The sequence below is a fragment of the Beta vulgaris genome, chromosome 5 (assembly GCF_026745355.1).
Source record: "Beta vulgaris subsp. vulgaris cultivar EL10 chromosome 5, EL10.2, whole genome shotgun sequence".
In the NCBI taxonomy this organism is placed as follows: Eukaryota; Viridiplantae; Streptophyta; class Magnoliopsida; order Caryophyllales; family Amaranthaceae; genus Beta; species Beta vulgaris.
The window spans coordinates 66,118,987-66,145,744 of NC_079206.1; the positions used below are offsets into that span (position 1 = coordinate 66,118,987).

Here is a 26,758-nt window from a genome sequence, read left to right on the forward strand (position 1 = left end):
ATCTTCCCCACATATGCATATGTACTTCACGTCATCTTAATGAAATGTTAGGAATATATGCTAATGAAAGAAAAAGTATTTACTTTCTCCGTATCATAATACTCGCTACACTTTTCATCGCGGGAAGTTTCACATTACTTGCTACACTTCGTTTTTAGGCAATAATAAACTCTCTCTATCTCTCTTCTCTTACATGGGTCCCTTTTTGTTTTATTCTCTACCTCTTTCTTCTCCAAAAATTACATAGGAGTCCGTGAATTGAGAAATATAGCGAGTAATATAAAACGGATGAAGTATATAATTATGCTACATCTAGATAGAAGTTGAGATATAACCGAAACAAATAGTACTATATTATATCCTTAGACTACTAGTTGACATTTATTTATAATATATGATAAGAAATTAAGCCGTGACAAACATGCATGAGTTAGCCAGTTAGGTCACTTCAATATTATTGAGACATACGTATATACATCAAAGAGATAAAGACTCTTTAATTAGTAAAAAGGAATAATATTAAGTTGACCTTTAATGCAAGTATGTCCCATCATTTTATTATATATACTATGATTAAGAATTGGTTTTTGTCAAATTAATTTAAACCAATTATCGTAGTACTCTTAGAGTATATCATTATTTTTCTTGTTTGTGATCAAGTGCAAATTTAATGGAGAAAAAGATTGTTTCAAGTTGGTTTAATGGAAATTCCTTGCCCAAAAATTATATAATTCCTCCAGAAAAAAGACCAGATGATATTTCTTTTACTGCATGCAGAATTCCAGTTATTGATCTTTCCATGGCAAAAGGTGATGATGATCGAGGAGTTATAGTTGAGCAAATTATGCAGGCTGCAAAAAAGTTTGGTTTCTTCCAGGTAATTGTTTTTTGTTCTTCTTATTCATCCCACAATTTTGGAAAAGAAGAAAGAATAATACTACATTTTTTGTTAGTATTACTAGTAATTTTCATAATCAGGGTGAATTGTGTACTAATCTTCTATATAAGGTTGACGTTTTGATTCATTGACCATAAGTTTACATAGGTCAACATTAAACAGAAAATTGAGGAGGGATGAGGGGAATCATTTTAGCTACCTTACATAATAAGGTGCTAACATATTTTAGGTGCTAAATTGATTAGTAATGTTTGGGGAGCACCTAAAATAAAATTTCAGGTGGCTAAAATGATGTAAATGATCGGCTCTGTTTTGTATTGCTAGCTGAAAATAAACTGAAACTGATAAGTTAACTGAAACTGATAAGATAAAGCTAAAACCGATAACGTGCTAGAACTAATAAGGTAATTGATTAGTTTAACTGTTTGGCAAAATTAGTTGATTAAGTTGATAAATTATTTTAGCAAAATTTATTAGTTGTCAAAATTTTGGAAAGACGATTTTCCAAAATTTCCGTCACCTGATTTTGAAAAAGTAAATTTTTTAACTTATCATTTAAGTCATTTTAGCCACCTAAAATTTTATTTTAGGTGCTCCCTAAACACTACTAATCATTTTAGCCTAAAATGTGTTAGCACCTTATCATTTAAGGTAGCTAAAATGCTTCCCCAAACAGAGCCGATAAGTTAAAAAATTTACCTTTTCAAAATCAGGTGACTGAAATTTTGGAAAATCTTAATAACTAATTTTGCTAAAATAATTTATCAACTTAATCAGCTAATTTTGTCAAACGGTTAAACTAATCAGTTACCTTATTAGTTCTAGCACTTTATCAGTTTCAGCTTTATCTCATCAGTTTCAGATAACTTATCAGTTTCAGTTTATTTTCAGCTAGTAATGCCAAACAGAGCCAGAGTTATTGATTCAAGAACGACTTAGATTGAATACTAACTCTATTCTGATTTACTTGCAATACTAGGGTTTTCACGTTTCCATTTTCCAGTGCATAACTTTAACCTTTTATCATATATATTCTATTATCTCTTAACTGAAAATTATATAAAGTTAATAAATTGAAAGTATACATCGACATAAATCTAACAAGATCTCAAATGAATATTCTTTACATTTAATCAATCATACTAGATAGTAAAAAAAAAGGTGTATAAATAGAATAAAACTCCATTTGTTGCAAGTAATTCAGAATGGATGAAATAGTTATAAAACCCTTAGATAGATTTTCTATATCATAATAACAATATCTTTTGATAAGTGAAATATTATTTCGAAAATTATTATATTATGTGACATATATATAAATTTGTTAACATATTGTCTAGTAGGTGATCAACCATGGAGTTGCAAAAGAAATATTGAGGGATGCTATGCAGGTGTTTAAGGAGTTTTTTGAGTTGCCTTATGAAGATAAATCACACTTGTATTCTGAGGAAAGTAATGTGAAGTGTAGACTTTATACAAGCAGTTTCAATTATGCAAATGAAGACATTCATTATTGGAGGGATTGCTTGAAACATAATTGTACACCTTTGAAAGAATGCATAGATTACTGGCCCCAAAAACCTGCTAGATACAGGTAATTATGGCAACTTTTGCTTGTTATTACTTCAATATGTTCATATTTGAAGTCTACATTCTAGTTAAAGGTCATATTCTCTTAAATTCCCCTTCGTTCTAAACTCATTGATTTGCCATCTTATCCTAAGGGTATTTTTGGAAATTTTGAAGTTAATGGTTAAATAACTGATTTTTAAACTTTTATAGTGAGACGAGGGTAACATTTTAGCCCTAAATGGATCATTTATATAAAAGTGACCACTTTAAGGTAAAAACTTACCTATCAGAATGAGGTAACCAATGGATCACTTTCACTTATACATAAGTGATCCATTTAGGTTAAAAAGTAATCCTTTGTTAAAAAGTGACCCCTCTTGACTTAAAAAGTGATTGATTTCAATTAAAAGTGACCCATTTAACTAAAAGTGAAATGATTGTCCTACAATAAATTTATTGTGCACCGTATGCACACAATACTAATTTTTATCATTTGTATACATTTTATATATAAAAAAAAAGGTATAAAAAGGAAGGTTAAACCCCCTTTGTATTTCAATAAATTCATCTCATATCCTTTGGTTAATCCCAAAAATTACTACTATACTCTACGTATAAAAAACAATCTAATAATACACCTATCTTACATAAGTACTCACTCCCTCCCATAATATAGTGCCTACTTCATTTCTGGTGGATCAAACTTTAAAATTTTTGACCGAATATTCTCATTTATATATAAAAAAAAATATTCATGTGGGATCTTGTTAGATTCGTCTCAATGTGTAGTTTCATCATATCAACTTATATATTTTTTATTAATACGGAATTGAAGATATTAAAGATCAAAGTTATGTCTTGGAGACCGTATAAAAAAGAAACAAACACTATATTATGGGATGGAGGGAGTATTATTTTGTACATATGTTGTCCTATTAAACTAAGATTTGAAATTTATTATATATTGGTCTAATCTTGATTTTATAATTTATGCAGGAAGGTTGTAGAGGAATATTCTACTCAAGTGAGTGAGCTAGGGTCAAGAATTTTAGACCTAATAAGTGAAGGTTTAGAGCTTGAATCTGGATACTTTGGTCATGGTTATAGTGAAGATTCTTTTTTGGCAGTGAATCATTATCCACCATGTCCTGAACCAAGATTAACTTTAGGATTACCAAAGCATTGTGATCCTAACATTATTACTCTCCTTCTTCAAGATAATATTTCTGGCCTTCAAGTTTGTGTTGATAACAAATGGCTACTTGTTGAGCCTTGTCCAAATGCCTTTGTGGTTAACATGGGCTACCAGATGCAGGTACTACAAAGGTTTTGTTTTACATAACCCTAATGGCTCGTTTGATAAATGGTAATAAACGTCAATAAGATGGTAAATTTAGAGTAGTTCTATAAGAAAAGTCTCGTGTCAACGTTTATGATAATACTTCTAAAAAATTATAAAACTTCATTCTATGTAAATCATGAACGTACACTTTAATTTGGAAGGTTTCATTACTATAAGCGTTCGTATGAGATTTTTACAGACCTCCTTTAAAATTTATTATTATTACCATCAGTTCATCATGACATCATTTATTATTTTCTATCAGATGATCATAAGATACACTCCAATCATTCCGTTTTTTGTCTATGAAGCATTTTAGGAAAAAAAATTATTGCTTTAAAATATTAGACATTCTACAACATAAATACTATATTAGATGGTACTTTATCATATCAAATATTATCAAGATAAGATCATAGGTCAATTAATATTATCGATACAAAAAAAGGGATAACTAGCTAACATTCAAGACTTCTAATATTTATATCTTTTGCAAAATTTATAACAAAATCACACATCATCCTTAGACCTACATACCTATTTTTTGCATTTACCAACATTTACTAATTCATCATGTTAATTTATTAATTGCAGATTATTAGTAATGGAAAGCTGAAAAGTGCAGAACATAGAGTGGTGACAAATGCACATCATGCTAGAACAACTGCAGCATTCTTCATTTTGCCATCAAAGAATTGCATTATTCAACCTGCCAAAGCTCTTGTTAATAAAGGCGATTTACCACTTTACAAGCAATTTCAATACGCAGATTTTATTCAGACTTTCAAAGCCCATAATAGTGGAGATGAACCTGAAAAAGTTTTGGAGCATTACAAGATCAAATAATAATTAAGCCTGGATGATATAGACTCGTTGATGTTGATACACTTCCTCCGTTTCGTTTTAAATACACGAAGGATATTACTTGTTAAATATAAAATATTTATTTGTTGCATTTAAAGTAAAACTGAGAAAGTATGATAATTTATAGGACATGGTTGATTATTGACTCATTAGAAGCAAGCATGCATATGTTTATTTCAATTAGTTTATACTCCCTCCGTCCCATAATATAAGTCCTGATTCTGTTTTTACGCGGGAATTAAGGTTAAATGGAATCTTGTTTTATTTGAATAAAAAAAATTATTTTTATTGAGAAATACTTACATTTATGATGACTTTTTGACAAAAAATAAAAACTATCATTTAATGTTGCATGGTTTAATGTGTAGAGGAGTTCAATGGGGTAAAAGATTCCATTTTGTCATTAATAATGGTGCATTGAAAGCTGAAATTATGATGACATTTTGGGAATTAAACTATTTTCATGAGGGTATTTTGGGCATAATTATTGATTGAAAATAGAAATAAGACTTATATTTTGGGACACCTCATAAGGAAACAGGACTTATATTATGGGACGGAGGGAGTATAATATAGAATAAAGATTTACTTAATTAGCTCAACTAGCAAGTAAACTAACAATGTGCACGTGTCAGCCGATTAGCTAAGCAGTTAGCTGTTTATTTAAAACTTAGTGGAATGGATTACCAACTAAAGATTGACGATAATAATGTATTATGTATAGTGGAATCAAACTCACTAACATAATTGTCCCACTAATCATATGATTAAGAGGGAGAGAGAAGAGAACGAAAGAAATCACAATTGGATGTTTAACTTTTCATATTACATAGAGTTGATTGTCAAATTTAACTTTTAACTTAAATGTGACAAAAAAAAAGTTAAATACAGCAAGATATGACGTCAAAACTTTTATTTCTACCTACTTTTTTTTTATTTTTTTTGAGGGGAAAGAGAAGTGCATTAATCAAAGGGACAAAGTGTCCATAAGTACATAAGGTGTTACAGTACTAGGACAATGATGCTCCCAACATTGTTCAACACCAAAAGGCACAACTCTAGCAAGGTTATGGGCAACAGTATTCCCATCCCTTTTAACATGAGAAAAAGAAACAGAAGAAAATGCATTACACATAGAAAGAATGTCCCCAAGTATTGCATCCAGATCTGAAAAGAAAAATGCTGCTTTCGTTAACCTCTTCGTTGCTACCAGAGAGTCAGATTCAAAGATCACATCACCGTACCCATGAGCTTTGGCCAAGCGGGTTGCCATGTAAATGGCCTTGCATTCAGCTACCTCAGGAGGCCAGTAGGCACGCACACGTCTAGTTGCAGCAAAGCACACCTTACCTTCCGAGTCACGGGCTATCACTCCAAGTCCCACCCATCCTTCTTCGGCCAAACTTGCATCCGTGTTCAATTTAATAGTGCCGACTGGGGGAGCATACCACCGGCTTGGGCTTGGAGCCGCGGGGAGGCGCACTCCTCCATAAATCCTCACAGCATAGTTATTAAAATCATCAACTTGTCTCATAATTCTCTGGCCCACAACAGTGGTAGGGTGACTTGTATGCTCAAAGACTCTTCTGTTTCTTTCAATCCAAACATTCCATAGGATATAACAACCCTTTTGAACCACATTTGCATCCATCTGACTCCATCTGACAGGGTATCACACATGGCTTCGTCTTCCACCCCTGGCAAATAATTGTAACTGCCCAGCTCTTCCCACAACTTGAGCGACATCGGGCAGCGATAGAATAAATGTGATTGCGTCTCATCCTCTCTATCACAACATGGGACCCTGCTTCGTCGATGAGGTGGCGTCTCTGAAGCACTTTCCTTACTGGGAGTGAACTTGTGCAAGCACGCCACATGAAATGACGCACCTTAGGCGACACATTTAAGCTCCATAAAATATTCCACACTTTGTGAAAATCATCCAGGTTCCCCCCTTTTCCCAACATATAAGCAGTTTTCACCGAATAAGCGCCGTCCTTAGAGTACGCCCAAGTTAACTCGTCCTGTAGACATCTAGTGCTTAAAGGAATGGCCATTATACACTGTTGATCACATTCATTGAAATGACTCTCAATTAGTTCCACATTCCACTCCATCCTGTCAACATCCATTAAATCTCCCACCACTTCTAGTCCCTCCACTCGAGCACTCTAGATGAATCTACCTTCTTCATCCCCTACCCATGGAATCCTAAGTTTATAAGGGTCTCCACCAAGCACTAGCTAATAGGATTCTTTTCACTTGGGTTATGGATACCAGTTAATTTAGTTGGTAAATATTATGAGAGAGGTACTCGAAAATTAGAATCGAATCCCGTCTAAATCACTGTTCTTACTCACTCATTTACACTAAAAAAAACTTTTCGCTTGAATCCCGTCTAAATCACTGTTCTTACTCACTCATCGATCGACACGTGATTTTATCGCTGTTTAAACTAATGCTATTTTAGAAAATGTGTAGTATATTTACTAGTTATATCAAGTAAAACTCTTCCAATGTTCCTATGCGTGATTAAGGACTTTCCAAATTTCTAAAAAGTACTCCTGTTGAACAATTGATTAATTTACTTTCCAAAAACTAGTTTTACAAGACTAACTTTTATTAACATTTTTAACAATAGTGAGTTGATGGTGGTAGAGGGAAAAAACTTTATCTATCTAGTGGGTCAACAACCCACTATTAATAAAAATAAATAAATAGTGGAATCCAACTCATCAGTTCTAATAGTTTTTTAATGTTCTATTTCTAATGATTAACTACCCACCGGGTAGATGTAGCATTGCTCGTGATATAGCGGTTAATCTGTAGATTTGCACCAAAATTAATGTACTTCGGCCATTTTGAGCCATCAATAAATATTCACAATGATTAAAGAAACATAATGCAAAAAAGTCCATGTTTAGCAAAGGAATACCAAGTAATTAAATAAGTAATAAGGTGCATAGAACAATGACAGATGTTGATGAAGTACTAAATATAGTCGTTGTCCTCTGCATTACTTGTCGAAGAATTGTATTAAAGGGCCCACAATCTGATCAACTCGGTCCAATTCAAAATTGCTACTCAATTTTGGAGGTATAACTTACATAAAATATTTACACTTGTTCCTTTTTTAACTCGCAACACTTTTTTTCATCAACTTCAATGCAATTTTTAAATATAAGAGAGGTAGAGAGGAAAACAAAAAGAAACTTATATGATTGGAGACCGATGGAAAGAAGGGAAAAACAAAGATAAAAAGTATTGCAAGTAATTAATTATAACTCTTTTAGAAAAGTATTGCGGATAAAAAAAACGAAGGAGTAGTTAAAACTTAAAAAGAAAGCAAAATCACTTAAGGCTTTGAATTAGGTAAAATGCATCTATAAATGAACTTTACTTTGATTAAGTGTCGTGTTAGAACTCATTAAATTTTATTAGACTTGATTAGACCTTATCTAAAGTTAATAATTTATTAAACTTGAAACTTATTTTATAAAGTGAAAAGAACACACCCTTGAGTGGGTTCTCTTCCCCTTGAATTTTTTTTTTTGATTTGATAAGCTCATAGAAGTTTTAACATCTTATAAATAAACTTCAATAAGTTTTGATAAATTTAATAAATCAAATAAGTTAGGAAAATTCAGGTGAACAGAATGCACCGTAAGTATATAAATTTCCAATAACGTAAACTCCTTCCTTTCCAAATATATATATATATATATATATATATATATATATATATATTATATATATATATATATATTATCTAGTGAATTTTTATTACATTTGCATCGATAATTACCAGTATTTTTATAAAAATGTTGTCTTATAATATTTCTAATAACTAAGAATATGGGTTAAAAATTGTTACAATATCTTTGTATAAAAAACTTAGGCTATATTATGATTATTATCTTTGAATAACTTAAACAACAAGTTTCAAATTCTGAGTCGTTTTAAAATGAGGAGCCCTATGTTATTGGTTTCTTTCACGTCCACACAACCTTAAGAAGGGATCATCCATAATTCAAATTAATCTCGTAAATTTCTCTAAATACGATTCTATCAGTTAAATAACACAAGTTATCTCTTATCTTCTCCTTCGTTTATTTCTATTTGACTCGATCTCGAATTACAACATATTTTAAAAAATAATCCCACAATCTTACCAAATGATCAAGTCACAAAATGAATTAAATTTAGTCACTAAATATATATGTTGAAGAATATGATTACTGAATATATTATGCTAGTCCCTAAATATATATATCATGCTAGTCACTAAATATATATATTAAACTAGTCACTAAATATATATATTAAATTAGTCGTTGAATCAAATTAAACTAAACAATATAATAAGAAATATGGTTCATTATTCTCTTACTAACATTGATCTTAAGTTGTTACGTAATCTCAAATTAAGAATAGATCGTATCTTACAAGACCAACCACAACGAATAATATATTAAATATTGCAATATCATGAAAGGACTATAATAGGAGTAATATATTCATGCGCAACTGAACCCATTCTCAAAACTCCTCCCTTGCTCAACAGATACATATTATCAAAGCATTATTTTCCTGCAAGGTTACTTCTTTTCTTGTTCTCTTTATTTTTCCTACTTCTTTTACCAATTAATTGATGATTATTTATTTGATTGCTGCTATATTGCCTGTATATTTGAAGATGATTGCTTTATTTTGCTCACTGTATGTTATTAATTTAATCCCTGCTTGTAATGTTATATTTCCACTGTTTTTTTTTTTTTTTTTTTTTTTTTGCATGTTGACTGTAATAATAATTCATTTACTTTCTTCAAATCAAATAACAGAAAAAAAATCTCATTGAACTCAAGTACTCAGTATATATATATCTTTTTTTAGGTTTATTATTATTTTTTATCCATATGAGCCACGAAAGCAGTAGTGCAGTATAAAGTACAAATGAGGGATTCGAACTTGTAATCTATCGTTTACAAATCACAACACCTCAACTTGACTTACTAATTTTTTTACAGGGTTAGTGTTATGAAGGGTCGTAATTTAGTTTGGTTGATAATATTTTTGTTATGTTGGCAATATTATTACATTTATTATATGCGTGCTATTGGATGGTAATTAAAAGGTTATCTAATATCTAACTCTTGCTTTTCTAGATTTAGCTTGTTAGTTTAATTTGATACTTAAAAGTAGTAAATTTTTTTGATAGGGGTTGTTGTATTCAGAATTAGTTTCTCTATATCAAATTAACACTAGTTACTAGTAGGGTTGCGTACATCTGGACCTCCATCAGGCGGGATAGTCGAAATTTTCATACACATACCTTTACAAAGAAGGGGAGAGGGAATTTGACCATGTGACCTTTCATTTATAATACCTCAATCTTAACCATTACGCCAAGACATTATTGGTATTGCAAAAGCTTAATTGGTAGTATAATAATTTTCTGAAAGTTGGCAAATTTTTATTACCTTTCTTAACAATTTGCAATTAAATGCGAATTCTTGGGAAATGAAATCTGACGTCCAACCAAACTAATAATGTATGAGGGATGGGCATGATTGTTGAATGCTGAATTTTCACAGACTAGTAATGTGTGCTTGTTTGTGTACGTGATTTTATATACCTGCACAAATTTGTGAATTATCAAAATCCTATGGATAGAGCTAGAAATAACAAGGGTCAGTACTCAATTGGTTAGGTTTTGGTTTGAACTCGAGATGATTTCAAGTTTTTCTCAAAAACATGTAGAAAATTTATGTAACAAATAATAACAAATCACGATAATTTGGGTTGTATCGGTTAAATCAAATTTGGGTTGTATCGGTTAAATCAAATTTCGGCTGTTTTGATTCAATTTGAATTTGGTTCGTCTCAGACTCTCAGTAACTTTAGGTCGGAGTTTGGTTGAGTCATATTTATTAAGCTCTATGCCTCTAGGCTCTACCTATGAGGTTTGAAATACGACACTGCTACATTTACTCGCCAATAATTTACCAACAAGAAATGAAGCCAACTTCTGTTTATAAAAATAAATTATTGCTTATACTATAGTTTTGCCAATGCAATAAACACTTGAATTAAGGTTGATTTGCCACCGTATTGTTTTGGGTTATTGCCAGTGTGCTAATCTTGTTTCGTTTTCAATCATCAGGTAGAACTGAAACCTATATACTTGTGTAACACATTTGTTGCAGTTCATAGATGGCAGAGAATCTTGTTTCGAGTTGGTCTGATGGTAAAACATTGCCTGAAAGTTACGTATTTCCACCTGAAAAAAGACCCGGGGAGAACATTGTTCCAACATCTAAGAGTGTTCCAGTCATTGATCTTGGCAATGTCAATCGCGGAGAAACAATTCAAAAGATTATAGAGGCTAGCCAAGAGTTTGGATTCTTTCAGGTTCATATTTGATACTTCATAGTATAGTATGCTTGAACTTTGTATCAACATTATGGCCCAATATAAGTTTGTTTAACATCTGTTTTTGGTGTTATATGGGGTGTAGGTGATTAACCATGGAGTGCCGAGAAAAGTATTTGATGATACGAGAGGAGCTTTTAAAGAATTCTTCGCGCTTCCTATGGAGGATAAAGCAAACTTGTACTCTTTGGATGTTAGTCGCAAATGCATACTATACACGAGCAATGTTGATTATGATAAAGAAGAGATTCACAATTGGAGGGATTCTTTAAGACTTGTGTGTAGTCCTTTGGAGGAATGCATCCAATCCTGGCCTGAAAAACCTCAGGGATGTAGGTAACATTTCATTTGTTTTAAAAATTTGGCACCTCAATTTGTACGATGTCACGAAATACGCAAATGATAACCTATAGGACCAAGTATGACTTTGTTTACAATTTTCTTTACTCTTAAACATTACTGCTGAGAATTTATCTAGCTGATTTAGAGGTGATAAAGATTAAGTACTAATGCAAGTGTCAGTATTATGTTTGTCTTAATTACATTCAAAGATGAAGCAACGAATTTCTAGTAATTAGAATGAAATTTCGCTTTTGTAATTGTTTGTAGACGTTTCACTCCTCGTTGTATGTCCTCTGTTCCTTGCATTATTATTGAAGATTTGAGTGCTTATAAAGTTTTCTTAAAGTTTGACATGAATCATCCTGGAAAAAATGGCAGGGAAGTTGTTGGAGATTATGTGATGAAAGTTCGAGAGGTCGGATCGAGAATTTTGGAGCTCATATGTGAAGGACTGGGGCTTGAACCAGGATACTTTGCAGGTGAATTAAGTCAACTACAAATTATGTCTGTTCATCATTACCCTCCATGCCCTGATCCCAGTTTAACCTTGGGAACTAGAAAGCATTGTGATACTGGCCTCATTACTATACTACTTCAAGGGGATATCCCAGGGCTTCAAGTGTTGAAGGACGGTCAGTGGATCGGCGTTGAGGCAATTCCTGATGCCTTAGTTATAAATGTTGGATACCAATTACAGGTACATATTTACGCAAAGATCTAAGTTTCATCGTTTTATATATAAATCTATAAATTGAGGTTACGTAAATGAGTTAATTGTACGTCTATATATTATTTTAGAATGCTACATTTACTAAGTGGATATTTTTTTTCACTTATTAGAGATACACAACGAAAGTAACTATATAATGTTTGAGCGTTGGATTCCATTAAGTGTATAGGGTAGATTAAGTATTTTCAATCTTATGAATGTCAAAAGTATTTTTCTGATCTTATGAAATTTTATTACCACTTAATATTAATATTTTGTAGTTAAGTAGTTAGTGGTAATGAGATCAATTGGGGAAAATCTGCATTGATATGGACATTCAAATTAAATAAGATAACATCATAACACATACAAAAATAACAAAATCACACAAGCTCATTATTGCTAGTGTTCCTGTTTCCTCAACATTATTGTTGAAGCATGGCCTTCCGAAACAACACATGTGAGTGTCCCACGCACATCGATAAAGATGAAAGAGTTTATCACTTTTTAAGGCTAAGGGGATGCTCCCTTTATTGCTCAATGGTTTTAAGGTGGAACCTCATTGGTATTCTGAACTGGAATTTTTCTCCTTATGATGTGTGCGGCTCAGACCCATATTTAATATGATATAGAGCCAAACCCACAACTTGGATCTTTAAAATGAACCCATTAACAATAATTTATAGATATGATCTATATGGAATAAATCGTAAAGGGCTAGTAACATTATGTTGCCTCATTCTGAAAGGGCTTTTGTTTTCATGCTATTTAATGCTCATTTTAAGTGTTAAAGGTTATGTTTCAACCTTCACTAATCACTCATTTTGTGGATGTCATCTATCTTAATTTGCTTAATTTTTTTGTTTCTTCTTTATTTTGTCTTTGTGTGTGTTTGTGCTTGGAAAGTATATAGATGGTTTCGATCTCGAGTCTTACATACCACCCTTACTAGATTCTATCACTACGATAGCTAGTAGTTGACATTCACATTTCTATAGAAGTTCGTGTTTAACTTAAATTTAGTATCAAAATTGTCACTTTTGCTAATCCATTTGCAATTTGTTGTAGATCGTTAGCAATGGAAAGCTACGTAGCGTGGAACATCGCGTAGTAACGAACAAAGATGTAGCTCGTTTTACTGCTGCGTTGTTCATCGAGCCAACACGAGACTGCATTGTAGAACCAGCCAAAGCTCTTGTTAGTGCAGAAAGTCCTCCACTTTATAAGGGTGCACGATTCGCAGACTTCCTTCAGACATTCAGGGCAGCCTATGTAGGCAAAATTAAGGATGTAATGGAGCCTTATATGTTAAGAACTTGAAGGATCTACAAAAAAAAAAAATCGAAACAGTTGTTTTTTGTTTTTGTTTTGGCATAATAAAAGGCTTTGCTTGACGCCTATGTAATGTAAGAAAACTTACTTTTTAACGTTTCCTTGTACTACTACTATTTGTTTAAAAGAAACTTTGTGTACAAGGTACAAAAGTAGTTGTTTTGTTAATTACTTCCTCCGTTTCGTTTTAAATACAACAAATAAATATTTTGTATCTCATAAATAATACTCATTTGTTACATTTAAAACGAAACGGAGAAAGCACGAGTCTACGAGCTGACTCGTGCTGTCACGGACTCACGGTAGGCCACTAGACATAAGTAATTTACAGGAGTAGTAGTATAATATATCAATCCTGTCAGCTAAATAAAACAAAAAAGTACATACAATAATTTGCAACACCATTACAAGACTATAGGAGTAATATATTCATGCACATGTCAACCATTCTCAAAGTTCCTCCCTTGCTCAACCGAAACATTTATATCTAAGCATTATTTCCAGGTGACTTCTTCTCTTAGCTTGATTGCTTTTTTTGATCCCTCTTTAATTTCTCATTTAAGTCCTTCTTCTCTTAGATTTATGTCTTGTCTTGCCTCTTTTTTTGGGTCAGTGTGCTTGTCCGTGTACGTGATTTTATGTTCGGGTGTAGCTAGCAATAAGGGTCGATACTCAATTGGTTAGGTTTGGGTTTGAACTCGAGTTGCTTTCAAGTTTTCTAGAAAATGTATAGAAAATTTATGTAACACGTAATATAATAACCAATCACGATAATTGGGTTGTATCGATCTAATCACATTTGGGTTCTTTTGATTCAATTTATATTTGGTTCCTCTTAGTAACTTCAAAGTCTGAGTTTGGTTGAATCAAATTTGTTAGATGTATGCCTCTACTTATATACGGGCTCTGAAATATGACATCGCTACATTTACTCACTAATTTCACTCGCAAGAAATAATTAAGAAGCCAAATTTCTCTTAATAGTTTTACTTTTACCGATGCAACAAAAACTTGAAGGTTGATTTGCCACCAATACCATATTGTTTTGGGTTATGGCTAGTGTGCTGATCTTGTTTCTTTATCATCATTATCAATCATCGAGTATTACTTACACCACCAATGATGTATTGGCCTAGTGGTTAAGATTGAGTTGCTGTGAACGATTCCCCTTCTTTGTACTTTGTACTGCCTTCGTGGCTTATTTACACCTATATACTTGTGTAGTTGATGCATTTGTTGCAGTTGATAAAATGGCAGAGAATCTTGTTTCAAGTTGGTCAGATGGTAAATCATTGCCTGAAAGTTACATATTTCCATCAGGAAAAAGACCGGGGGAGAACGTTGTTCCCACATCTAAGAGTGTTCCTGTCATTGATCTTGGCCATATCAATCGCAAAGAAACAATCCAAAACATTATAGAGGCTAGCCAAGAGTTTGGATTCTTTCAGGTTCATAATAAAGTTGCTTGAGCTTTTTATCAGCATTATGGCCTAATGTAGTAATGTAAGTTGCTTAACATCTTTTTCGCGGCATATGTGGTGTAGGTGATTAACCATGGAGTGCCGAGAAAAGTATTTGATGATACTAGAGCAGCTTTTAAAGAATTCTTCGCGCTTCCTATGGAGGATATAGCAAACTTGTACTCTTTGGATCTTAGTCGGAAATGCATGCTTTACACCAGCAATGTTGATTATGATAAAGAAGAGATTCACAATTGGAGGGATTCTTTAAGACTCGCGTGTAGTCCTTTGAAGGATTGCATCCAATTCTGGCCTGAAAAACCTACAGGATACAGGTAATTTGTCATTTGTTCAGAAGATTTGGCAGCTCAATTTGTACAATGTCACAACATACGCAAATGATGAATTTATAGTACCAAGTATGAAGTATGTCTAAGTTTGTTTACAATTTTTTGGTTGGTAAGTTGCAACTCTGTAGCACATTAGCTTTAGGATATAGTTCTATAAAAGTTTTTGACATACATATATCATTGGATAAAAATTAAAGGGATGTTGTTGGAGATTATGTGATGAAAGTTCGAGAGGTTGGATCGAGCATTTTGGAGCTCATATGTGAAGGACTCGGGCTTGAATCAGGACATTTTGTAGGTGAAATAAGCCAACAGCAAGTTATGGCTGTTCATCATTACCCTCCATGCCCTGATCCCAGTTTAACCTTGGGAACTAGAAAGCATTGTGATCCTGGCCTCATTACTATACTTCTTCAAGGGGATATTCCAGGGCTTCAAGTGTTGAAGGACGGTCAGTGGATCGGTGTTGAGGCAATTCCTGATGCATTAGTCATGAATATTGGGAATCAATTACAGGTACATGAATACGCAAAGATCTAAGGGTTTGTTCGTTATCGTTTTTTGTTTTCAGTTTTCAGTTTTTTTGAAAACTAAACCATGAACAGGAAACCAGAAAAAGTGGTTTTCTACATCAATTACAGGTACATGAATACACAAAAATCTAAGTTTTATTGCTTTGATATAAAGCTATAAATTGAGGTTATGTTAATGAGCTAATTCTACATCGAATACGTTATGAATGCTATGTTTACTAAGTGGATACTTTGTTTAGTCATTAGAGATACACAATGAAAGTAACTTATTATGTTTGAGATCGGATTCCACTAAACAGTGGGTAGATTAAACATTTTTCATCTTAGGAATGTCAAAGTGTTAGGATATAACCTACTTGTGATGATGAGTTAGTAAAATAGTTGTCTCGCATTGAAGAATTAGAGAGAGAATGACTAACATATAGATTGGTGGGTTACTCCCACTAGCATCAATTTGTTTTAGGATAGAACCTTGTCAATCTCATATTTCTAAAAAAAAATTTCTTCCCTTATTCTCTTTATTTGTCTATGTTCAGAGATCAAAATAAGAGAATTAGACGGGATTTCATCACTATACTAGTTGACATTCATATCTAGCTTAATTGGTAAAGTCTTGTCAGTCTGGTACCCAAGACCTGTAAATATAATCGAGTCCCGGTTGCATCATCGTGCTTAGTCATTCTCTAACACCAATAAAAAAAATTGTTGTGCACATATTACACTGATTGATGGGTGAAGAATTTCGAGAAATTTTTTTGTTCTCTTATTTGCGAGATAAGAGCATTCCCAATGGTGATGGGTTTGATCACCAAATTTTCCTACTTACTCATGTTTTGATCATTTCATGATCAAATATATCACTTCCACCCCACTCATGAACAAAAAAACCATCAAACTCCACTTTATCTCTCCTACTTTTCACTACCCCACCTCAACTTTCTCTCTCCTAGTTCTCTTTCCTACTTCAATTAATAATATAATTTACATATTAAAAATAAAAATAATTTACATATTAATAATATAATTTACATATAATTATAGAGAAAAATGATGTATAAATATTTTTAGAGAGAAAGGTGAGGAGGAGAAGTGTTTTTTTTTTGTTCTGAAATATATCAATATGGGTATCATTTTATATAGGGGAAAAAAAATATGAATTTTGGTATTTTTTTTAATTTTTTTTTTGAAATTGGAATTTTCTGGGAAATTCCGTGGAAATTTCCACGAAATTTCCCAAAAAAACACAGCAGCAGCCACGTGGCAGCTTGCCACTGGCTGGTTGTGTGTGACAATGCAATTTTTGTCTTCAATTCAAGCTTGCCACATGGTGATGAGTTTTTTCACATGGTGAGCAATGACATGATATGTCACTTGGTGATAGGTTTTGTATCACCAATGGGATGCTTGTTTTTTTTGTTCAACCCAAAATTCCTGATTTTGGTGATGGATTATATCACCATTGGGAGTGCTCTAAGAGAATTAGACAGGATTTCATCACTAGACTAGTTGACATTCACATTTCCATAAAGTTGATCTTTAACTTAAATTTACTATCAAAGTTGTGACTTTTTTGATCCATTTGCAATTTTTTGTAGATTGTTAGCAATGGAAAGCTACGTAGCGTGGAACATCGAGTAGTAACAAACAAAGATGTAGCTCGTTATACTGCTGCGTTATTCATCGAGCCACCACGAGACTGCATTGTAGAACCTGCTAAAGCTCTTGTTAATGCACAAAATCCTCCACTTTATAAGAGTGCACGATACGAAGACTTCCTACATACATTTAGGGCAGCCTATGTAGGCAAAATTGAGGATGTAATGGAGCCTTATATGTTAAAAACCTGAAGGTTCTAGAAAAAAGAATAAATGGACAAATTCTTTTTTGTTTTGGCATAATAAAGGCTCTGCTTGAACGCCTATGTAATAAGAGAACACTTATTTTTAATTTGTTCTAAAGGAATCCGTGTATACAAAGTATGTTTAGCAAAAGTAATTGTTTTGTTAATTACCATACGTCATGGTAGATTACTAGTCATCACTTGTACTAATGGTAACAAATTACGCATCAAACATCTATACAAATATATTAAAAGGCGTTCGTGACAATGTATACACGTCACGTGGCACTCTGTTACTACGCTAGTTCGCCTCAAGGGTTGAACGTCCTGGTCGGACGATCGTCCCATGGGCTGAATATCCTGGCCGGACGTTCGCCAATATATAAAAAATTCAACGGCTTAAGGGTGACGCGAAGGTGGTGGTGGTTGTGTGCGACGTGACGCAAAGTGGAGATGAGAGTGAGGGTGGTGGTGGTACGTAAATAGTGAAGGAGAGAGAGGGGGGTAATTTCAATGGAGGTGAAGGTGGTGGAGTGAAGTGTGTGGGTGGTGGTGCATGGCCGGTGAATGGGCTGTGCAAACAGACCCATTGCACAGGGCCCCCACGTCAATAGGGCCCCCAAATCAGTTTATAATTATGTTGTTATGATAGAATAGCAAAGGTTTATGTTGTAGCACATTGGTACTACCTTATAATGATTAGTTTTTGAGCCCCTTTTTTTTCCCTCTTTTATTTATATACAATCAAACTAATAAAAGCAAGTATGTTTTTCTAAAAAAAAAAAAAAAACAATCAAGTATCATTTTTGTGGAAAATTACCAACTTTAGAAATTTATCTTTTTTTTTTTTTTTTACCAAATTAACTCTTAATGTTTTTCTTTTTTTAACATTCAAGTTTTAAATAATGAACAAAATTTCTCGTTCTTAGGTAGTATTTAGTTTTCTCAAACTATGAATTTTGTAGTTTGAAATAAACAAATATGACATTATATGCCTCGTATGTATTTTCACATATGTCGTAGTTATATATTCTAAAAATTTTGGGGCCTAAATTTAAAATTAACACAGGGCCCCTAAATTGTTTAAGACGGCCCTGTGGTGGTGGTAGCCAGGCAGGCAGGAGGTGAGGGGGATGGTGGTGATTTAAGAAAAAAAAAAGAGAAAGATTATAAATATAATTTCAATGGTTTTTGGGGCGATTTTAAGTAATTGTGAGACGATGTATAAAAGTTCAGATATATCCTTACAAAATACACTATTACCCTGATATATCCCTGCAAAAAAAAACTCATCAGTTTAAAATAACAAGCCTTATTTTAATGGTTTTTTTCATCTAATGTGTTGGTTGGCAATTAGTGGGTTGTCATATTTTCTTTCTTTTTGGATGCAAAGTGGGTTATGAGTTATGACCTAAGTTGGCCCAATATCAACTTTTCAATATTTTATGGTGGGTGCTTTTGATTAGTAAAGAGAATCATTATTCCATTACACCATTATCAATGGTTCAATACTTCAATAGATGAACTTTACTTAGAAAATTTCTTAAATATATAAATTACCAGTAGTCTCATACTTAGATTGACGGTCAACGGTGGCGCATCAAAGTCTCAGCCACTTACTTGGTGGCTAGTTGGTTGTGGGTCCGGCGTTGTGGTGCGTAACCTGTAGAATTTGCTGCGGTTACAGTTGCCGGAAGTCGCCAGAACGGAATTTGTTGCGGTTGAGGTATTTTTTTTTTTTTTTTATTATTATTATTATTATTATTATTATTATTATTATTATTATTATTATTATTATTATTATTATTATTATTATTTCTGTTAGTTTATATACTTGTTAAATTTTTTTTAATGGAATATGGAGATATGATTAGAAGTAGTTTTATGAATGAAAATCCAATTGAAGAAGTAAAGAAGTGATGAACTTTTGTTAGATGTGAAATTGTGAAGTGTGATTGTCATTGTGTGAACTCATAAGTGTGGAACTTATGAATGGAATTCGGAGATGAATGGAATTTGGAGTATTAATTTATAGACTTATGTTAGATGTGAACTGATATTTTGAATTGAAATAAGAAATTATGATCCAGTGCCAGTGCCGGTGACTTTTCGAAAACCGTCGGCGTCGTCGCTGTTGGTAATCGGCATGAGGAGTGACAATTTATGTCTTGTCTTGCCTCTTTTTTTGGGTCAGTGTGCTTGTCCGTTTCTGAGATTTTGGAGGCCCAAGGGCGAGCCTACATATTAGGGCCCTGATTAAGTTCAAGTTTTTTGAACGTTTTATTTTTCGGTCTAGACCAAAAAATAAATAATTTTTTGGTCCGAAATTTGTGAAAGACACGTTAAGATAAGGAGATAAGTACTTGATCAGTTAATATGTCAATCAGAAAACCCCAAAAAAATTTTTGAAAAGATGCACAATTAAATGATTAATAAAGAAATTTCAAATAAAGTTACAACCATCGAAGACTAAAGGCGGAAAAATTTAACCTGGACCGAAATAAAGTGATAAAAAATAATTGAAATTTATATTAGATAATATCAAAATTTTATTAAAAAAAAATTATAGATTAAAGGTCTATTCTTTTTAATTAATTTGCTTTGCATTATTTTAATAAAATATTATGAACTACTCTAAACTTATTCAGAACAAAAAACAATAAGGGTAAAATTAAATTTATCATTTTGTTAATAGTTTAGATTACACTTATCGATTAGAGTAAAAAGATCCGTTTCTCTGTGGATTCGACCCTACGTCCCTATCTACTTTAATTAGAGATTTAGGTTATTACTTTTGATTGGCTGATATGACTTTAGCCCGTCAGTTACCAATCTATATTTGCTACATAAACGTCTTATTCACGCCGCTTAATGGATTAAAATTTTTATCAACTCAAAAGTGACACAAGTAGGTTGCAGTTGCTTTTTTCATCACTTAACAAAGACAATGAAGGAAGAATATCAGATTGGACAACGTTGAATATTTCTTGTCCAGCACAAGTGCATACTCACTCTCTAACTATCTCAATAAATCCACAATCTAGTGGTTGTTTTGGCCTCCATAGATTAGAAACTCTATAAGAACTACTCACCAAGTAATGGCTTAAGGAAAACTAATAGTCCAGATATTGCAATTTCACAAATCAATCTGCTAACAGAAACCTTCTCCAAATCAAAATAAGATTCCAACCAAACTCCGCCACTAACTCCACCCATTGGAATTTCATGCGTGTGTTCCTCATCTTTTATTCTAAATTCTTACTTCCTAGTAAGTAGTATCATCATCATCACTTTAAAACAAGGACAAGGTATATTAGTCTATTATTATTTGACCTAAGTTTTGTTTGATATAAGTAAAATTATCTCTCCATTTTTCGAGTATGGTAATGCTTGAATTTCACATTTGTCAATACGTTACTTTTATTATCTATCTGTTAAAATTATACGAAATTGATAAGAAAATGGATTATTTTTTTAATAATGAATACTATTTTGCTTGATTGAAGAGAATATTTCACAAATGATCTAGGTGACAAAAACTTTTGAAAAGATTTCCTCAAGTGTGTTGATGTTGGCGAATTTAATTGGTAACATTTTGTGTAGGAGGTATCCAAAATTTGGTATTGAACCTCGTCTTTGTACTTTGTTTACTCTTTGAACACCTAACAAAAAAGAGAGTACATATGTAATGTTTGATTTTTGTTCCACAATAAATGATCAATTGTGCAAGTTAATCTATATAAAAACTAGTGAAAATATGAGAATACTAAATAAGCAATTTATAACCTAACACATGACTTTTATACCTATTCCAAGTTCATGTTTGTCTAAATTTGACTTTTTAGGCTTAAATTTTAAACTTTAATCGTGATTGTTCGTAAATTTTAATTTTGCAATGCTGTAAATTTTTCAAACAAAAAATTACCTGCTTTCTTTTTGGGTTCCAAACTTCACAATTTTTGACCAAAATTTCTTTTAATATATATATATATATATTGTCAGTTATTGCAAATATAGTGGGTAAACAACTATTTTTTATGGTTCGATTTGACGATTCGATTCTAAAGGTCGTTTTCGATTCAAACAAGAATCTCTATTTTTTATGGTTCGATTTGACGATTCGATTCTAAAGGTCGTTTTCGATTCAAACAAGAATCTCGATTTTAATAATTTGGTGAGATCTTTTTTTATCCATATGAGCCATGAAGGCAGTACAAAGAAGGGGAAGGGGGATTCGAACCTGTGACCTATCATTCACAACATCTCAATCTTAACCACTAGGCCAAGACATCCTTGATAATTTTGATGAGATATGTCCTCGTAAAATATACTATTACCCTGATATATCCCCGAAAAAAACTCCTCAGTTTCAAATAACAAGCCTTATTTTAAGGGTTTTTTTCATCTAATGTGTTGGTTGGCAATTAGTGGATTGTCATATTTTCTTTCTTTTTGGTTGCAAAGTGGGTTATGAGTTATGACCTAAGTTGGCCCAATATCAACTTTTCAATATTTTATGGTGGGTGCTTTTAATTAGTAAAGAGATTCATTATTCCATTATTCCATTACACCATTATCAATGGTTATTACTTCAATAGATGAACTTTACTTAAAAAATTTCTTAAATATAAATTACCAGTAGTCTCATACTTAGATTGACGGTCAACGGTGGCGCATCAAAGTCTCAGCCACTTACTTGGTGGCTAGTTGGTTGTGGGCCCGGCGTTGTGGTGCGTAACCTGTAGAATTTGCTGCGGTTACAGTCGCCGGAAGTCGCCAGAACGGAATTTGCTGCGCAGCCCCGTTTCTGAGATTTTGGAGGCCCAAGGGCGAGCCTACATATTAGGGCCCTGATTGAGTTCAAGTTTTTTGAACGTTTTATTTTTTGGTCTAGACCAAAAAATAAACAATTTTTTGGTCCGAAATTTGTGAAAGAGACGTTAAGATAAGGAGGTAAGTACTTGATCAGTTAATATGTCAATCAGAAAACCCAAAAAATTTTTTTGAAAAGATGCACAATTAAATGATTAATAAAGAAATTTCAAATAAAGTTACAACCATCGAAAGACTAAAGGCGGAAAAATTTAACCTGGACCAAAATAAAGTGACACAAGTAGGTTGCAGTTGCTTTTTTAATCACTTAACAAAGACAATGGAGGAAGAATATCAGATTGGACAACGTTGAATATTTCTTGTCCAGCACAAGTGCATACTCACTCTCTAACTATCTCAATAAATCCACAATCTAGTGGTTGTTTTGGCCTCCATAGATTAGAAACTCTATAAGAACTACTCACCAAGTAATGGCTTAAGGAAAACTAATAGTCTAGATATTGCAATTTTACAAATCAATCTGCTAACAGAAACCTTCTCCAAATCAAAATAAGATTCCAACCAAACTCTAAATAAAGAACCCAATCTGAAGATAAACCCTCAAATTATCAACAACAACCCCAGAATTACTTCGAATTATTTATATTATTAAATTAAATGCACAAAACAATACATAAAAACATAAACCAAACCACAAATTTTACAAGAAATTACTTCGAATTTGTGTTTATAACAACCAAATAAACTACTACCAACAATATCAAATCATCATAAACTGCATTTTCGAACAATTTCAACCAAAAATTTCAAGCAAATTAGTGTACTTCAATTTAATTAATGTACTTCAAATTCGAACAATTTCACACAAATTCACAACAATTTTGACCCATTTCAACCAAATACACAACATTTTCGAACAATTTCAAGCAAATAAATGTACTTCATTTTCGAACAAATTCAAGCATACATATAGCAATTTCGTTCCAACAATTCAATTGGTAAACCCACACTCACAATTTCGAACCACCAAAATTCACCTTCTTCAGATATAAAGGGCTGCCTGCTTTCCACGACCTACTTCTGAACGCCACCAGTAGCAACGTCCTTCGCCGGCGTCAATTACAGCATCAGCAGCAGCAGCAACGACCACAAGCCCCACGACCGCCGGCGGGAGTGATTTGGGCCGTCGAAATGTGGGAGGGTTTGGTTATGAAATTTGGGAGGGAAGAAAATTTGGGTTTTTTTTTAGAGCAAAATCGTGGATGGGGAGTATATTGAATTGAAATCGAGAAAGAAGAGGGAAAAAAAAACCTGACATTTCATTTCCAATTGGGCGGCGGATTGATTGGGCGGCGGTTCAAACCGCCGCCCATATCCTACGTTAGATATGGGCGGCAGTTTGAATCGCAGCCCAATTGAACCGCCGCCCAATTAATTTTTTTTTTTTTTTGAATATTTTGGGCTGCGGTTTGGTTTGAACCGCATCCCATATACAATTTCGAACCGCAGCCCAAATGCTTTTTTCTACTAGTGGACTCACACCGGAGCTGGGCTGTCCCGCCTCATAGACTGAATCAGTGAATAATTTAGGAGGTAATGGATGAGTAGGAGTCCAAAAAAAAGGAGGCACAAAAGACATGCTTGAAGCCAAATTGTGTAAACCATTTGTTGATATGGAAAAACCAGATACGGTAGGAAGAGAAGCAACGATTGATGCTGTGACTTGAGAAGGCACAACTGTACAAATAGGAACCATAAAAGGCTGTGAAACGCTGCTAGGTACATCAATGGTTGACACCGATGGAGAAGAAGATATATTGAATCAAGCACGTAAAGGAGAACGTAAAAAAAATCCGGGTTAGGGTTTTTAGAAAAATTTGTTGGCTCTTGATACCATGTGAAAAATAATAATATGAGGCTCTACCCAATTAGGGAACCCTAGCACTCATATATATAAACGAGTAATAATACACAATTACAAGAATAACCTTAGGGTTACACTGTTACCAACCAAAACCCACCTTAACTCCGACCCAAAACCACCGAAGTTATATTCTTTGTTGTTTCCTTCTTCGTATCTTAAATCTTCTTCAGTTTATTGTTTTTATAGAAATTCTTTCTCAAATATGAGTAATTGATTTAGGAGGATGAAGTTTATGTTGATGCAAGAAGTTGAGGTTGAAGGAGGAGAGAGAAAATGAAATTGGTGTTGATGAAAATGGTTGAAGTTGAAGGAGGAGAGAGAAAATGAAATTGGTGTTGATGAAAGTGGTTGAGGTTAAGTGGTAAACCTCGACAAGTTTTAACTTGCCTGAGAAGTATGGAAGAGAGAGAAAAGTTTAGAGAGAGAGAGAGAGTAAACCCCATAAATATTCTACCCACCCCAACCACCATCCTCACGACATTAAACCAGCCGCCATGCCAGCACACTCCCAGTGACGCTGAGGATCCAGGTAAGCAAGAGTCCCAATGTAAGGAAGCTCAGTCCCAGCCTAGCTTTAAAGTCCAACTCCAATCTGAAAAAGAGGCCAACCACCCCAATGGTAGGGAAGTTAATGCTACCAGGGGCTCCTCATACAAAAGTGCCCTTGAGGAGGGAGATGCCATTAATGCAGGGGATTTAATATCCAAATCTTTTCCCTTAAAAATTGCCCAGTACCCGTATGCTACTTCTCCGCCGTCATCTTTGGGGGAAAATGAGGTATTTATACCTATTTCAAAGGAGGAATATGAAAGTATTGCTAACCCATGGCAATATGCGCTTATATGTAAAATTCTTGGTCGGACCTTCTCACAAGATTTTTTACAGAAGGAACTTAAGAAACTATGGAAATGGTCTGGCATTATGGAAACTATACCTCTAGGGAAAGGCTTTTTCACAGTTAAGTGCTCATCCCACGAGCAGAGAACCGCCATCATAACCGATGGTCCGTGGTTTTTAATGAACCACCTCGTCTCGGTTCAACAGTGGACACCGGGATTTCAGCCATCAAATGCTGATATCACCCATTTCCCGGTTTGGATTCATCTCCCGGAGCTCCCCATGGAGTTATATTCCAGAAGTATTCTGGAAAAAATTGGAAATAGTATGGGGTAGACCTTAAAAATTGATTCACACTCCATTAGTGGAGAAAGAAGAAAATATGCAGCTCTATGTATTTTAATGGATGCCCGGAAAAAACCACCGGTAAAAGCCATTATAGGCGGGGTCAGTCAACACTTAATCTACGTGGAGGGACCCTGGTGGTGCTCTAAATGTGGAAGGGTTGGTCATGGAGAGCTTAACTGTTTGATCAATTGGAAGTCGGGAAATAAACCTGAGAAAGAGGGAAGCTGCCATGTAGGTGGAGCTGAGTCCACTGGAGAAGGAAATGTTGATGGGTATGGGTGGATTCCGGCGAGAAAGAGGGAAGTCCGAAGGAAACAGCCCGTACCTACAGTGGAGCAGGGGGGTCTCAAAAAAGGGGACCGGAAGCTGGTGAGGTGGACACCAAAAAAGGTGGAACAAAGTCAACCTGTCAAAATATTGTCACAAAATCCAAGGGATGGGGACTCATCTACAGCTGGGGAAACTTCTATCCCTGATGTGAGGGGTTGGGAAACCAAAAATCCCTTTTCAAGCCTCCAAAATCTGGAGCTCTCTGTCCTAGGATCTCCCTCCACCCAAAGCAATCCCTCAACCCATACCAGGGAGATACGTGAAATGGCTAGCCCTTCTTTTTCACCTACTAGACCTAAACCATCTTGTCCATCAACTCAACTCCCTCCATCACCAACCCAATTCAGAAACTCCCCCCCAAATAATTTTAAAAAGCCCGTGCCCACTGTTGTAAACACAACTCAAAAAATATCTCTGTCTCCTTCACCCCCCAAAACAGCCCCAAAATCTGAAGATGGAAGTTCTGGAAATATCCCCAAACTCCTCCCCACCCCAGTTGTCCCCCCCATCTCCGCCGCCCACCCCCCGCACCCATTTTGTGACAAACTGCAGCTCCCTACTGTTTGCAAGGCCGGTGAGACCGTTGACGCCGGAAGTGAATCCGGGCTATGTGGATTTACTGTTGCCGGACAACCTCGAAACTCCGACGGAGTTTTACACGGACCTATCATTACAGGAGGTCAAGGAGTTGATCCTAAAGCCACACCTACAACCAGAAAAATTCGCTCACCTGCTAATGTATGCCAATGGGGAGTTGATGGCACCACACGTGCCACAATTCCAGACGATGGCTCATTTACCATTGACGTTGA

The 26,758-nt window shown here is 34.0% G+C and overlaps 4 protein-coding genes across 8 annotated transcripts; all 4 read left to right on the forward strand.

Annotated features, from left to right (window-relative positions):
- The first annotated feature begins 609 nt into the window (after positions 1-609).
- Positions 610-4,681, forward strand: LOC104894650 (protein DOWNY MILDEW RESISTANCE 6). Its single transcript, XM_010680934.4, has 4 exons — positions 610-877; positions 2,242-2,492; positions 3,467-3,785; positions 4,407-4,681. Exons 1-4 carry the CDS (start codon positions 671-673, stop codon positions 4,656-4,658), a joined length of 1,029 nt encoding a protein of 342 aa, XP_010679236.2. The 5' UTR covers positions 610-670; the 3' UTR covers positions 4,659-4,681.
- A 4,485-nt stretch (positions 4,682-9,166) lies between these two features.
- LOC104894651 (2'-deoxymugineic-acid 2'-dioxygenase) lies at positions 9,167-13,659 on the forward strand. 3 transcript variants are annotated; one of them, XM_010680936.3, is made up of 5 exons: positions 9,167-9,273; positions 10,840-11,087; positions 11,194-11,444; positions 11,829-12,147; positions 13,228-13,659. In XM_010680936.3, exons 2-5 carry the CDS (start codon positions 10,890-10,892, stop codon positions 13,477-13,479), a joined length of 1,020 nt encoding a protein of 339 aa, XP_010679238.2. In that variant the 5' UTR covers positions 9,167-9,273; positions 10,840-10,889; the 3' UTR covers positions 13,480-13,659. The 3 variants fall into 3 exon arrangements, with proteins under 3 accessions (XP_010679238.2, XP_010679239.2, XP_048499873.1); XM_010680937.2 differs by having other exon boundaries at positions 9,171-9,273; positions 10,883-11,087; XM_048643916.2 differs by lacking the exon at positions 9,167-9,273 and adding an exon at positions 10,279-10,366.
- Positions 13,660-13,845: 186 nt separating this feature from the next.
- Positions 13,846-17,817, forward strand: LOC104894652 (2'-deoxymugineic-acid 2'-dioxygenase). Of its 3 annotated transcripts, none has more exons than XM_010680939.3 (5): positions 13,846-13,995; positions 14,716-14,939; positions 15,036-15,286; positions 15,499-15,817; positions 17,430-17,817. In XM_010680939.3, the coding sequence occupies exons 2-5, from the start codon at positions 14,742-14,744 to the stop codon at positions 17,679-17,681; spliced, it is 1,020 nt and encodes a 339-aa protein (XP_010679241.2). In that variant the 5' UTR covers positions 13,846-13,995; positions 14,716-14,741; the 3' UTR covers positions 17,682-17,817. The 3 variants fall into 3 exon arrangements, with proteins under 3 accessions (XP_010679241.2, XP_048501663.1, XP_048501662.1); XM_048645706.1 differs by having other exon boundaries at positions 14,734-14,939; XM_048645705.1 differs by having other exon boundaries at positions 13,846-14,939.
- Positions 17,818-24,827: 7,010 nt separating this feature from the next.
- LOC125497408 (uncharacterized) lies at positions 24,828-25,604 on the forward strand. Its single transcript, XM_048644196.1, has one exon. It carries the CDS (start codon positions 24,828-24,830, stop codon positions 25,602-25,604), a length of 777 nt encoding a protein of 258 aa, XP_048500153.1.
- The last annotated feature ends 1,154 nt before the right edge of the window (positions 25,605-26,758 follow it).

Bases quoted from the DNA above. Each gene is read 5' to 3' on its own strand.
- LOC104894650 (XM_010680934.4), top strand. From the start codon at position 671: ATGGAGAAAAAGATTGTTTCAAGTTGGTTTAATGGAAATTCCTTGCCC. The intron at 2,493-3,466 runs GTAATTATGGCA...TAATTTATGCAG, and splicing joins CAAAAACCTGCTAGATACAG to GAAGGTTGTAGAGGAATATT. The intron at 3,786-4,406 runs GTACTACAAAGG...TATTAATTGCAG, and splicing joins ACATGGGCTACCAGATGCAG to ATTATTAGTAATGGAAAGCT.
- LOC104894651 (XM_010680936.3), top strand. From the start codon at position 10,890: ATGGCAGAGAATCTTGTTTCGAGTTGGTCTGATGGTAAAACATTGCCT. The intron at 11,088-11,193 runs GTTCATATTTGA...TATGGGGTGTAG, and splicing joins AAGAGTTTGGATTCTTTCAG to GTGATTAACCATGGAGTGCC. The intron at 12,148-13,227 runs GTACATATTTAC...AATTTGTTGTAG, and splicing joins ATGTTGGATACCAATTACAG to ATCGTTAGCAATGGAAAGCT.
- LOC104894652 (XM_048645705.1), top strand. From the start codon at position 14,742: ATGGCAGAGAATCTTGTTTCAAGTTGGTCAGATGGTAAATCATTGCCT. The intron at 14,940-15,035 runs GTTCATAATAAA...TATGTGGTGTAG, and splicing joins AAGAGTTTGGATTCTTTCAG to GTGATTAACCATGGAGTGCC. The intron at 15,287-15,498 runs GTAATTTGTCAT...TAAAAATTAAAG, and splicing joins GAAAAACCTACAGGATACAG to GGATGTTGTTGGAGATTATG.
- LOC125497408 (XM_048644196.1), top strand. From the start codon at position 24,828: ATGGAAGAGAGAGAAAAGTTTAGAGAGAGAGAGAGAGTAAACCCCATA.